Raw genomic sequence first — 13,541 nt, forward strand, 5'->3', positions numbered from 1 at the left:
CCAATTTCTCATTAATAGAAAAACTACTAAGTGCTAGGCACTATGTTAGGCATTGAAAATTCTAGAATAAGTCTACTCTGCAAGTCCAAAGAGTTTAGATTAGTTGGGATGACAAATTAACCTGCATGACAAAATGATATACAACTGGAAATGTACATTTGGAATATTATAGAATAATTTTGGTTTATACTAGCAGTGATGGGATTTAACATTTTTTAGTACCTTGTATGTGTTGTAAAAGTACAAGAATATTTTCCATGTTCTGATTTAATTTTTCTATCAATCTACCAAATTAATATTATGAATTTCACATTATGAAAGAGAAATACCAATAGATTATATTATATTTAGCATTGGTACAAGACTTTGAGAAATTCAAGGCTAGACCCAAATGGAAAGAGCTAGTCTAGCTAGCTTTCCTTAGTCCCAAATAACAGGGATGTTTTGGAAGCTGTCACCTTTCTGGAAGATGGGGGAAAAGCTTGACTTTACACAAAGTACAGTGGAACATGGATGAGACATACCAGTAAAAATCCACTGAGGAAAATGGTACTGTAGAAGGAAACTTTATCAGAGAATAATGACCCATCTATACAAGCAAATGTATCTTTCATATGCTATAGTGCCATTTTTCTCAAACTGCAGTTTGAGGACCTTTAGGGAAGGGTCTTAGAATATATTCTCAGGGTCTATAAACTTCTCAATATTATAAATCTTGTGCTTTTATTTTGATAAGAACATGCGTATTTGAGGCTCATCTCAATAGACAATGTGTATCTTAAGCACTGCATGGTGATTTCATTGCTTGCATTTATATATTTATAATTGTATAACAATTTCTTTAGCATGAAGTAGGGGTACTTTAATGCAATGGGCCATAGAATAAAAGAACAGAAAATGTTCTAAATATGAACATGGAGTGTTCCTAGTGAGTGATGACCAAATGACATTATAGCACACTGTACAAGGTTGTACAGTGGTTTCTATTGAGAAAAGTGGTGGGGGAATGAGTGATTACATGGTAGCATGTTAAAATTAAAAGGGCTTGCACTGTAGCAGATAATATCTTAGCCTCACTCTAAGCAATAATTTTACATCACCCCTTTATCTGCATAATTAAATAGATGCTGAGCTAAATTTTGTTTTCATGGTTGTTTGTATTATTGTCTATTTTTTGTTTTTTAGTTTTCTAGGAACAAAAGGAGTCCATTTCTAAGTTTATGCTCACAAATATTTAAATCTGTGTAGAAAGGTTTTTTTCCTTTAAATAGTTTTTATGTTATTAAATAGCATTTTATAAACACTTGTATAATTGAAAGATCATGTACCTTGGAAGTAAAGAGACATATTCAAATTCTGATGCTGCTGCACCTCAGCTGAGGAAGTAAATTAACTTCTTTGAGCTGTGTTTTCTTGTCTATGAGAACAATAGTATCAACTTTGCCGAGTCGTTAAAATGAGATAACAGATGAAACTATGTGCAATCAATATATCCTTGTTTCTTTCCTTTCTTTTCTCTCTTTACCCTGAACCCACATTTTCCATCTCAATTTTGGTAGCAACCCACCAGGATAGCATGGGCCAGCAGCACAGTGCACTTCCGGTCCATTTAGTCCTGATGGAAATTATGTGAGAGAGTGCGTGGAAGATAAGGCTTAAAGCATTGGAATTATTTATAAAAGTAAATTACCCATGCTCTTCCTGGTCCCCAAAAGCAGAGGTAATCAGGATATGTTTAACACCTGCTTCTTTATGCTGAGCTAGACGCAATCTCAGGATAAAAATCTTTTTCTCCCCCATTAGTTTTCTTTTTCTTCAAGTTAACATCTGCCTTGAATTTTCAATCCTAAGTAATTAGCAATATAGTAGACTTCTATAACTAAATTACTGAGGAATTTAAAAATTTGTCTTTGATTAAAGTTGAAAGATATGAAAATAAAAATCTTTCAACCTTGGAACATAATAGCTTAGGCAATTTATACACTTTTCACACATACAAAAATAGAATAGGAAGTATTAATAATAGCTGTAATATATAAAAGGGCTGATACTACTGATCTGATTTTTTTAAATTCTTTGGAGGAAAAAAGTTTCCAGCATGAAATTTTTGCTTATAACATTTTACTGTGAGACTTCATTACAAGCATAAGTGTATGACAAAATCCTGATAGTAACTTTTCAGAGAGTGAACCTAGGTCAAACAATCTCATACTAGTCAAATTGCTAATCCATACAGTTGGCACAGTAGCTGAGTAACCCCCATAGACTCTTTCATCTTTAACTTTTATGATTCACTATATTCATTAAACAAATAATCTTTGAGTTTGAGACATCAAATAGGCAATGTGGGTGCTAAAGAGAAGCACTGAGTTTGCAGCCTACTAGAAGAATTAAGACATGTTCAGTTATAATACTATTATCACAGAATATTTTCTACTAAATATCTTGTAATAGGGGGTGGGACTAGAGAAGGATCCACAGAAGTGGTGATCTTTGAGCAGAACCTTTATGGATGAGCACACTGTTAGTAGGATTGGCATAGAATGACTGTTCCACCTTGAGGGAAGAGCATGAGCAAAGACAAAGAAGGAAGCTCTGGGAGCAGTAGCTGTTTAGGTTGGATGGAAAGTAGGATTCATACAGCCAGTTAGTTTGAGACAGACTGGAACCCTGGAAAGCAAGCAATAGAGGCCTTGGAATGCCAGACTGTTTAAATAGCATATAATGTGCACTAGGACTAATATGCAGAATGGAGCAGGAGTGATCTTTGAGGTTTAAAAGAGCTTTAGAAGATACTTAATGACCATCAAGTAACACAGCTCATTCTACAAACCACGTAAGTAAAGTTGTAACAGATAATATGTGAGGCCTCGATGCATAGAAAAGTTAGGTCTTTAACTGGTGGCAAAAGAAGGGACAGCTTACCCCTACCATTCTGTCACACATTTAGGCATTGGTAGCCATATTATCTCACTAGATTAGCATAGAGTAAACCACTAACATGAGTCTCAGGACCAAACCAAAACCTTTTACTACCATAGATTTAAATATGTATCTCCTTGCTACCACCCATGTACGACAAGAAAGAACAGAATCTTGCATTTCTGTATTGGGGGAATCTAAATGTTATCTCAGCTCCAGGCACAAACCCAGAAGTATAACCAATTCACTATGATGGTGTAGTGGCTGAAAGTGTGGGCTTGTCAGCTATACAGTCTGTATAACTCTGGGCAAATGAAGTTCCCCTCCTAGTATTGAGAACAAATAAGTGGAAAAGGAGAAGTATTTTTAAGAGTCTTTTCAAATAATGTGGATATTCTTTCTTAATGCTAACAACAATAGCTTCTCAAAATTTAGTTGCAATGTGGAATCTGAAACCATATCAATAAACTTTTTGTACTCTGTAATATTAAAATTCTGCATTTTGAATGGTGATTTTACCCACATAGTGACTTTGTAACATCACATATTGGTCATTGGAAAATACTATCCACTAAGTTGTGCATATCTTCTAAATGTTAGCATATTTCATAATACAATATAAAGAAAACTTCATTGTTAATATTGCCACCAGTTTTATTAGAAAAGTCCTGAAGTATTAAAAGGATGTCAAGCTCACAATGATGAATACAAGTTTGCCAAAATTCTAATTTTCATTTGAAAGCTACAATTTTATTATTGGCAACAAATATGTCAGGTTTATGTGACAGGCTCATTTTGTTCCTTTTTGAGAAATGTCTACCAAATACCATAGACTTAATAACCACAGTTTGTCTGTCAGTCATTTGTTCAAGTAAAAATGGTATTCCAAGAAGAAAAAAGCATTTACTTCAGACCCCAACAAAAACAACTGCATTTCTGTAAAATAACCATCATGTTTTGCTATGCAGTAGAAGTGCTTTATATATAATTCTCATTTCATCACATAGATTATTAAAGACATGTACTCAGGGAGTTGAGACATAAAAAATGTAATGATTTTTATAGCTTCATCAAAGACGCTTAAGTGAAACTGCTGTTTTCTAGAAAAATTCAAATGCATGGCAGTGAAAAAATGCAATCACTCCAAGTAGTGTGTTGCACTACCTTGATTTATGCTAAGGTGTTAGTAGTTTTACTCACCATTCATGCAAATATCAACAAATGAGTTACAAGAGTTTTTTATATACTTAGGATGCAATTCTTCTGTCAAGTCTGTACATTGCAAATAATTTCTCCTGTTTTGTAGCTTGTTTTTTCATTTTCTTTTGAAGAGATTTTTTTCAACTTGGTGTCCAATTTATCAATTTTTCTTTGTGTTTCTTGTGGTCTAAGAAAACTTTGTATACTATAAGATTAATATGGTTTCTTCTAAAAGTGTTATAGCTATTACTTTTAGCCCTATAAGGCATTTCTAGTTATTTTTTGTATATGTTATGAAGGGTCAATGTTTACATTTTTTCATATAAATATCAAGCTGTCAGTATCATCTGTTGAAAAAACAACTTGGAAATGGCTTATTTTCATAATATGTTGTTAGACTCAAGTTGCTAATAGCTTAAAAATTTTTGTTTCCATATTCATGAGGACTCTTGTCCTTTAATTTCTTTGTTTTGTAATGTCTGTCGAGTTTTAATATTAGAACAATACTAGCCTCATAAAACAAGCTGGGATATGTTCCCTCCGCCTCTATTTTCTGAAAGACTTTGTGTAAGACTCATGTTGTTTCTTCCTTGAATGGTAAAATTTATGAGTGAAACCACATGGGATTAGAGTTTTCTTTGTGGAAAGACATTTAATAATAATTTTAATTTTATTAGTAGATGTGAGACTATTCAGATTTGTCTATTCTTGTGCCAATTTTGGTAACTTGTATTTTTAAAAGAATTTTTCCATTTTGTCTAAGTTGTCAAATTTACTGGCATATGGTCATAATTTTGTACCTTTGTAATCCAGGTAACATCCACAGTAGTGACTGTTTTTTCATTCCTGATATTAGCGATTTGTAATTTCTCTAGTTTACTTGATGGGTAGTTAGGGATATACTGATTTTGTTGATTGAGAACCAGATGTTGGTTTCATTGATTTTCTCCATTGTTTTCTGTATTGTAGATTTCTACCCTTTATTATTTCCATCTTTCTACTTAATTTGGGTTTACTTTGTTCTTATTTATTGAGAACACAAGATTAGGGTAGAACCTTAGACCACTAAATTTATACCTATTTTTGTTTCTTAATAGAAGTATTTACATCTATCAGTTTCTCTCTAAACATTTTTTAAAAATTGAAATGATACAAACTATGATCCCTGACCAAAAGAGAATTAAACTAGAACTCAGGATGAAAATGATACTTGGGAACTATCAAGTATTTAGAAATTAAGAAATACACTCCAAAAAAACCATAAGTCAAAGAAAAAATGTCAAGGTAAATTAGAAAATTTTGAACTTACAGTGAAAATACAACATGTCAAAATCTGTGAGATGAAGCTGCAAGATTACTTAAGAGGGATGTTTATGGCATTAACTGCTTATTAGAAAAACTCAGAGTTCTCAAATCAATAATCTAAGCTTTCTGCATAAGAAACTAAAAAAGGAAGAACAAAGTAAGCCCAATGCAAACAGAAAAAAGGAAATAATTAAGCTAAAAGCAGAAATCAATTAATTGAAATCACAAAGATAATAGATAAAGCAAATGAAACAAAAAGCTGGTTCCTTGAAAAGATCAATAGAATAGATAGACAAACCACTGCCTAGCAAGACTGACCAAAAAAAAGAAAAAAAAGAAAAACACAACTTACCAATCAATATCCAGATATCAACTAGAGAATCTGAAGACATCAAAAGGATAATAATAAGGAAGTATCATAACTACACACAAATTTGACAATTTAGATGAAAGGGAACAATTCCTCAAACATGAACTCCTACAATTCAATGAATATAAAACAGATGATTTAAATAGTCCTATAACCATTAAGGAAATTGTACTAATAATTTTACCACAACCACCACCCCAAAATCTCCATGCCCAGATGGTTTCACAGAATTTTACCAAATATTTAAAGAATTACACTAGTTCTGCACAATCTTCCAGAAAGTAGAAGAGGGTAGATGAGTGAACATTTCTGAATGCAATTCCATGAAGCTAGTATTACCCTGCAACCAAACAAAGACAGTAGGAAAAAAACTATAGGCCTTGTGCCTCATGAATATAGACACTAAAATCATGATCAAATTATTAACAAATAGAATTCAGCAATGTATAAGAATTATACACACCATGAACAAATGGGGTTTATTTGAGGGATACAAGACTGATTCAGTATTAAAAAATCTAGCCATGTAATTCATGATATTAACAGGCTAAAGAAGAAATCACATGATCATATCAATCAATGCAGAAAAGCATTACCAAAACTCAACACACATCCATGGTAAAAACTATCATCAAACTAGGAGTAATAGCAAATTTCCTCAACTTGATAAAGAGCATCTACCAAAAACCTACCATTAACATTATACTTAGAGAAGAAAGATGGAGTGCTTTCTCCATAATTGTGGGAACAAGGCAAGTATACTGGTTCTCACCATTCTTATACAATATAGTGCTGGAAGTTCCAGCCAGTGCAGTAAGGCACAAAAGGAAGTGAAATGCATACAGATCAAAAGGGAAGAAATAAAACTGCCTCTATTTGCAGATTATATGATTGTCTACATAGAAAATTCTCCAAAATCTGCAAAAAACCTCCTAGAACTAATAAGGACAAAGTTTACAAGACAGACATACAGAAATCAATTGCATTTATATATACTATAAACACATGGCCATTAAAGCTTAATATACAATATCCTTTATAATAGCTCAAAAGAAATATTTAGGTATAAGTCTAACAAAACATGTACAGAATGTGAATGCTGAAAATTATGAAACAATGATGAAAGATATCAAAGATCTAAATAAATGGAGAGACATCCAATCCTTGTCCATGGATTGTCAGGCTTAAATAATAAAGGTGTCAATTTTCTTCAAATTAATATCTAGGGTAAATGCAATTCTTATAAAAATCCCAGCAGGTATTTTTTAGATACAGTTAAGATCATTCTCAAATTTATATGGAAAGGCAACAATCTACAATAAATCAATTTTGACAAAGACGAATAAAGTAGGAAGAATCAATCTAATTGATTTCAAGACTTATGTAGCTACAGCAATAAAGACTGTGGTATTGGAAGAGGGATAAACACATAGATCAATGGAACAGAATAGAGAACCTAAAAACAGACTTACAAAATATGCCCAATTATTTTTTGACACAGGTGCAAAAGCATTTCAATGTTTTCCTAGGAGGAAAGATAGTCTTTTCAACAAATTTTGCTAGTGCAATTGGATATCCATAGGTAAAATAAAAACAAATTAAAAAAAAAAGAACAGGGCACCTCCCCCCCCCCCCCAGCTGCTTACTCAGTAAGTGAGGGCTCAGGTTCTATTGGTGTACTCTGTGCTGTCAGGAATGCTGGTGCCCTGTTTCAATTTAAGGAACTCTGGCAAAGGGTCAGGACCTTGGTGGGCTAGTACTTCAATGCACTTCTTTTGATTACAGGGAGAAGTATCCCAATGGCAACAACAAAAACAAGGACTGGACTATTGCTAGCCCTCTGGGTAGGGGCTTCATGAATAATATTGTATGGAAGAAAGTGAGCTAATGCAATGATAGCATTAATGAGACTTAAATTGTTGTCGTCTGTGACAGAGTGAAGTGGGGGATGGCAGTTCACTTTGTCAGGCAATCAGCATTGGCCACAGCTTGGGAGTTCCTAAGCAAGGTATTATGCTTCCAGACCTTTGATGCTTCATCCCCTTGTGTAAAAAGTGTATGGACAGGTTAGTGCCTCACCCCCACCCATCCAGATCTCTCAGGTTCCCTAACTGTGGGGTAGGGGTTGGGCTGAATCGGTGTAGGGATCCAGTCTGTCTCTGTCTATCCTGAGGCTGCTACTTCTGCAGCCTCACTGCTCTTGTTGATTGACTGACTCAGATCCTTTGGCCTCAGTCTTCCAGTCCAAAAAGGGAGGTCATATCCTCGACAAACTTGACATTTCTGATGGAGTCGCCCACCAGAATGGAGGGATCAGATGTCCCTGGCCTGTCACAAATGTTTATGGCAGTTATTCATATTAGCAAAAAACTGGAGATAATCCAGATATAAAGAAAACATGGGATGTGTATACATATACGTATGGTCACTATGAAAGTTTTTGAATCTTGGGCCACAGGTAACCACAAGTGCTAAAGCATCCACTTTGGGTCACTTGGTACCTTTTGGTGAACTTTCTTCATGGACTCTACTGATTCCTTGGGGTTCTGGCTGGGTATTGTCTTGAATGTACCAAATCCATTTGATAATTGAGCTCTGTTGAGTGCAGCCAAATTTATTGGTAGAGTTTGTAAGCATCCAAATAAGAATGGACAGTTCAAGTAGCAGTTACGTATAGCACTCTGGCCTTAAGATGTTCAGCCTTCATGAGTGCACAATAGCAAGAGAGGTGTTACTATTCAAAGGGATCTATCTGGGGGTTGCCTCAGGTAACTTGTCCAAAATCTGACATGTGTACCCTAGTGGCAATTTTCTGTTACCACAGACTCCATTTAGCATGCATGGAGGTTATGGACACACATCATTGCATAGGGTTAACAGGCTCTGAAAGTTTTAAAAGCAGTGCTTGGGTCACAGCTTGTTAAATGACTTCTAAGGCCTCCTGCTGCAAAGCGCCCTGTTCAAAGTTGGCAGCTTTGTTGATCACCTCACCTTGACCATGGAGCCAAAAGAACACTCACGTTGGGTACATGCTGGGTTGAGTACCCAAAAGGCCTACCAGCTATTAGAGCCTCCTTTCTGAGTGGGTGCTGCTAAGACCAACAATTTTCACTAGATATTATCTGGAATACTTCTTTGGTTTCCTGCCCAAGTGGTCTTGGTATTCAGCCCCTGGCAGTCCATTGTTAGTCTCCATGCCTCAAAGGCTTTCTGACCAGCCAAACTGGGCCAATATATTGTAACATGGTGGTTTGTAACATTTTTATCTGTAGCAGGTTTTGAATTACCACCGTAACTTACTGTTCTCCACTTAGTATGGTGTCCATCTGAGTGGTACCCACTTTCTGAGCTCTCTGGCCCTAAGCCAGATACTCCACCCTGGGCCAGGTACTGAGGGATATTGCCCTGCCAGCATCATCAAACACCATGGTTATTGTCAGCCTGCAACTTGCTCACTGTGAGAGTTTTTGTGAAGCAGGTTTGTTGTGCACTGGTTACCAACCTGAGTTTGGTGACAACAAATGACACAAAGCAGATTTATTACCTACAAATAGGCAGCAAGGGACAACAGAAACCTAGGATCCATGGCAAGCCAGTCCCCCAGAGTTCAGGAAAACTGCCCAGGGCAGAGGGGTGGCTGGAAAGCTGCCTGCATAGGTTTTATACCCATGGACCCAGGACATGCTGGCCTAAAGTGTTGAAGGAAACCCTGTCTTAGGGAATGGGGATGGGACTAGAACAGCACCTGGGCAGTCCCTCCTCTAGAGTTTGCATTCCCAGCACATTCTATGGTTCTTTTTGACAACTACAAGTGAGAAAAGGGGGGAGAAGTGGGTTGGTCCAAGGCCACCTGAAGAACTGCCCAGTGGTGGCAGTTGAAATTACAATTCAGTTGTATTAGGCTAAACTGTAAACTACTTGTCTGTTTGACAGATTGTCTTTGACTAAACTCTAGCCAGGCTCCTCTGAGCCCTTTCTCTACTAGCCCTAAACCTTTGCCTGTAAAGACTTAGAAATCATGGACATTGTTTCTAACAACTCAAGGTCATATCCCTAGGATAAGCCTAGCCCCCGAAGTGTTTGTTTGTCTGAGAAAATTCAAGATTGCTAAAAGAATTTACTCTTTGTTCCAGCCAACACTTAAAGACACAGTCCCCGTGTCCCAGTCTATGTATGAAGGTGAGAACCTTGCTTGGGATAAGAGCCAGTTAACAAACCCAAATGGGTTTCACATGGACCAACCTTCCTTTTCCCCATTTATTAATATAGTACTTCCCTGACTCTACTGAGCCCCCACTTGCCCGTCCCTATTCTCCTATTCTCCCTTTAAAACACCCAGGCAGTTCAATATAAATCAAAGTTCAGTTTATGCTGGACTCTTCTTATTGCAATAGTATATCACTGCTTAAAATCTGTCCTTACTAATTTAACTGGTAATCTGGCTTTATCTTTAACTTGTTCTGTTTGCATAGTGCAGGGGTCAATAGGTTGTGTTCTTCTATAAATCTGGGGACCCTCTTCTCTAGCTCCTCCTTCTGAGATTTCTCCCTTACTATCTAGAAGTTGTGGTTATACCAGTCCTTTAATTGTCCTCTATTTGTCCAGGCCAGATAGACAGCAGGCTTTCTGTTGCAGTTTTAGCTGTCGTACAGTTACATCAGGACCATAGCCAGTACTTAGGTCCAAGGTGCAAGAGCATTAGATTTAGCTTGTGCCTGTCTCCTCCAAATTTCATATCCCATCCAAACTTTTCCTGCTTTTTCTTCAGTTTCCAGAGCTCTTGGGCAGTTGTTCCTGGTATTTTGCCCAGAATCTATATTTATTATCTGTGGGAGTGTTGGCCTGGTAGATTGCTCCACCATGTCTTTGCTGTGCATTCGCCGTTTGCTTACTTGGAATGCCAAAAACAATACAACAAATCCTTTCTTTAAATGTTTTAGAGGTTCTTGATGATAATATTCACATTGCTTCATACAGGTATGTCTTAAATTTATTTCATACAATAAATGCAAATGGAAATGTTTAGGCTGTCAGTGAGGTAATATAGGTTCTGGAGAACGACTGCCATGATTTGCATATTGGCTCTGCCGCTCACTAACTGTATTAGCACCCTAGGCAAGTTTCCTAAGTTCTCTGCTCAACACACTTTCCTCAATTACATAATGCTGATAACTGTACTTACCTCACTGTGTTACTGTGAAGATTCAATGTGAAAATACACGCAAATGAGCACAGTGTCTGATATATAGAAAGAGCTTGATGTTAATTAACTCACATTACTGCAGACGTGTGAAATAAATGTCCCTCTAATCAAAAAATAACAATAGCATTACTCACAAAATTTTAATATGGGGACTTTCAAGAATCAAGATTATATATGACAAAAATTAGGAAAGCAAGCACACAAACAGAAAGTTTGTATCAGAGGAAGAAGAAAATTAGTACATAGCCAAAATATTCAACCTCACAAAGTATTTTTAAAATGCTGGCTACAACAGCAATGAAGTACCGTTTTATAGCTATTAAATCAGAAATATTAAAATTAGCAGCCAGTACTGACTAGTTTGTGGTCAAATGGTATACTGTACTTTATTGATGACAGTCTGAATTTATACAACTGTTTTGGCAAAGTGTTTGCAATACATTTGAACAGAAACAAACTTTGTATGCCTGTGATATTGGACTTCCTGCAACTCAATACTGATAGCATTTTCCCTCCAGCAGTGGACACAACTAATTCCAGATTCAGTCCTTTCCAGTGTGTCCCATAATATCAATTCCTTGGGTATGTTCTGACATCTCAGATACGTATGGAGAATGAAGGGTGAGAAACATCAAACCCAGAGCCAAGCAGTACGAGCATCTATCTGGGAAAGTAAGATAGTAACACTCAGGAACTAAGACTCAAATATCAGGAAGAGATGTGGGAACAAACCAAAAACACTGAAATTCAGATTTGATCATGTCAGAGCTTTTAGGATTCAGTTTGGGGACAATGTTCTGTTGATGTATCTAGAGATACTAATATAAATAGTATTCTTATGGTGTTTCTTAGCTCCATCTTTCAAGTTCTAAAGGAATTTCAACCCTCTGAACTGAAAAGCAGAAGACCCTAAGAATTACAATCATCAAACTTTTGAGTTATTTTGGTGGAAAAGATGGATCTATTTATATATTTATCAGGCTCAAGGAAAACTACAAATTTGATTTAGTCTTCTGGCTCCTACATTCTCACTCACTAACAGGTTGTCAGAGATTAGATTATGAAAAGGCTGACAAGAATCTTTAAAAATATTAGACTTCAGATAAACTTGCAGCAGATAAGCACGATACAACACACCTCCTCCCAAGCTTCAATTAAAATATTCGTAAGGCTTAAAACAAAAAACTTAAGGTTGCAAAGACCAATTAAGCATATAGAAACATGATATTCAAACATCATTAAAATGAAAAAAATCTTTCAAGATCTGTTTCCCATCTCAGTCTAAATCAGGGATCTAGAGTTGTAGCCTCAAGGAACTAGCCTCAAGTAGCTCAGTGCCTGCATAATAGCTTTCTTTGTGTTTCCATTGCTGGTCCACTTACTTGCTTTATAATTCTTCCTTACCCGAATGACTTTATTAGCAATAAAAAACACATTAATATTGCCTTAGGAATTAAACTAATTAAAAGCTGACTATCAGCTATACTTATTCTGTAATTTAATTTCATCTATTTCTTTGTATATATTTGCTATTACATACAGAATTTATCACCAACTAGATATCTCAGGATCCCTAATTTATAAAAGACATGCATAAGAAAAAACATTTTGATGATACACATAAAATCACAACCACAGTAATTGGACCATAGTTATACTAATTAAGAGATGAGGAATCTATGTTCATTTATAAGTGATTACACAAAGGAAGAGAAAATATAGGTTAAGTAACAAAATAACATTTTTTTTACATAAACAAATTAGATATTCCAAGTTCTTCAATTTGTAGTTTAAACTTCCACATGTGCTCCTTTGGGTCCTTTTGCCTTCGATTTTGTTTCCTTTGGAATCTTTCCATTTTGACATTGTGTAAATCTGGCTACTGTAGAAACACCATCCACAAACTTGGTTTTGAAAAGAACGTTTGCATTGTTAAACATACCTTCTTTTAGCGACACCACAATGAACTTAAGAGAAAAAGAAAAAAAGCATAAAAAACATTATATAATATTATTAAAGAAGTTTAATCCTTTATACTGAGGATGAGAACTGTTTGGAGATCATTTTGATTTTGTTATTTCTTTAAACAGTTATATAAGGCCCCTAAATAAATGCTAGCTTTTTATTATTTGGTTTTAGATGTCTCAATTTTATCTCGAGATCTTTCTTACGCAGGTTTACTATTTCCTGGTGGCTGACTGCTTGTTGCTATGTTTTGTAGCTGGGATTCATTCACTGTTTTATTGCTAGCTCTAACAGACCTGGTGAAATATTTTTCCTTGTGATATTTTAATGTTCAAAAAAGGTTTCAAGTTCCTACAGCACTACCACTAGCCCAAATAGAACCTTTACATAATTAAGGCACCACTTCAATGTTACCTGCCAAAAAACTGCCATAATAAAGAAATACACAATCTGATAAGTACGATGAATAGAGCCCCCAAAGTTGTACCATGTATAAGTTATGCAGCTATATTTGGCAGTCCCAGTTCCTACACAGTCATAGTACAACAACAAACTGTCCCTAGTGTCAAGAAGCTC

The 13,541-nt window shown here is 35.7% G+C and overlaps 1 protein-coding gene across 3 annotated transcripts in view; it reads right to left on the reverse strand.

Annotated features, from left to right (window-relative positions):
- Positions 1-11,126: 11,126 nt before the first annotated feature.
- SMC2 (structural maintenance of chromosomes 2) overlaps positions 11,127-13,541 on the reverse strand; it is a 47,504-nt gene continuing 45,089 nt past the window's right edge. For all 3 annotated transcript variants that reach the window (XM_045562438.1, XM_045562436.1, XM_045562437.1), the window contains one exon: positions 11,127-12,967. In XM_045562438.1, coding sequence (XP_045418394.1) covers positions 12,791-12,967 — 177 coding nt within the window. In that variant the 3' untranslated portion in view covers positions 11,127-12,790. The remainder of the gene's footprint in view (positions 12,968-13,541) is intronic.

Source organism: Lemur catta, chromosome 10, assembly GCF_020740605.2.
Source record: "Lemur catta isolate mLemCat1 chromosome 10, mLemCat1.pri, whole genome shotgun sequence".
In the NCBI taxonomy this organism is placed as follows: domain Eukaryota; kingdom Metazoa; phylum Chordata; class Mammalia; order Primates; family Lemuridae; genus Lemur; species Lemur catta.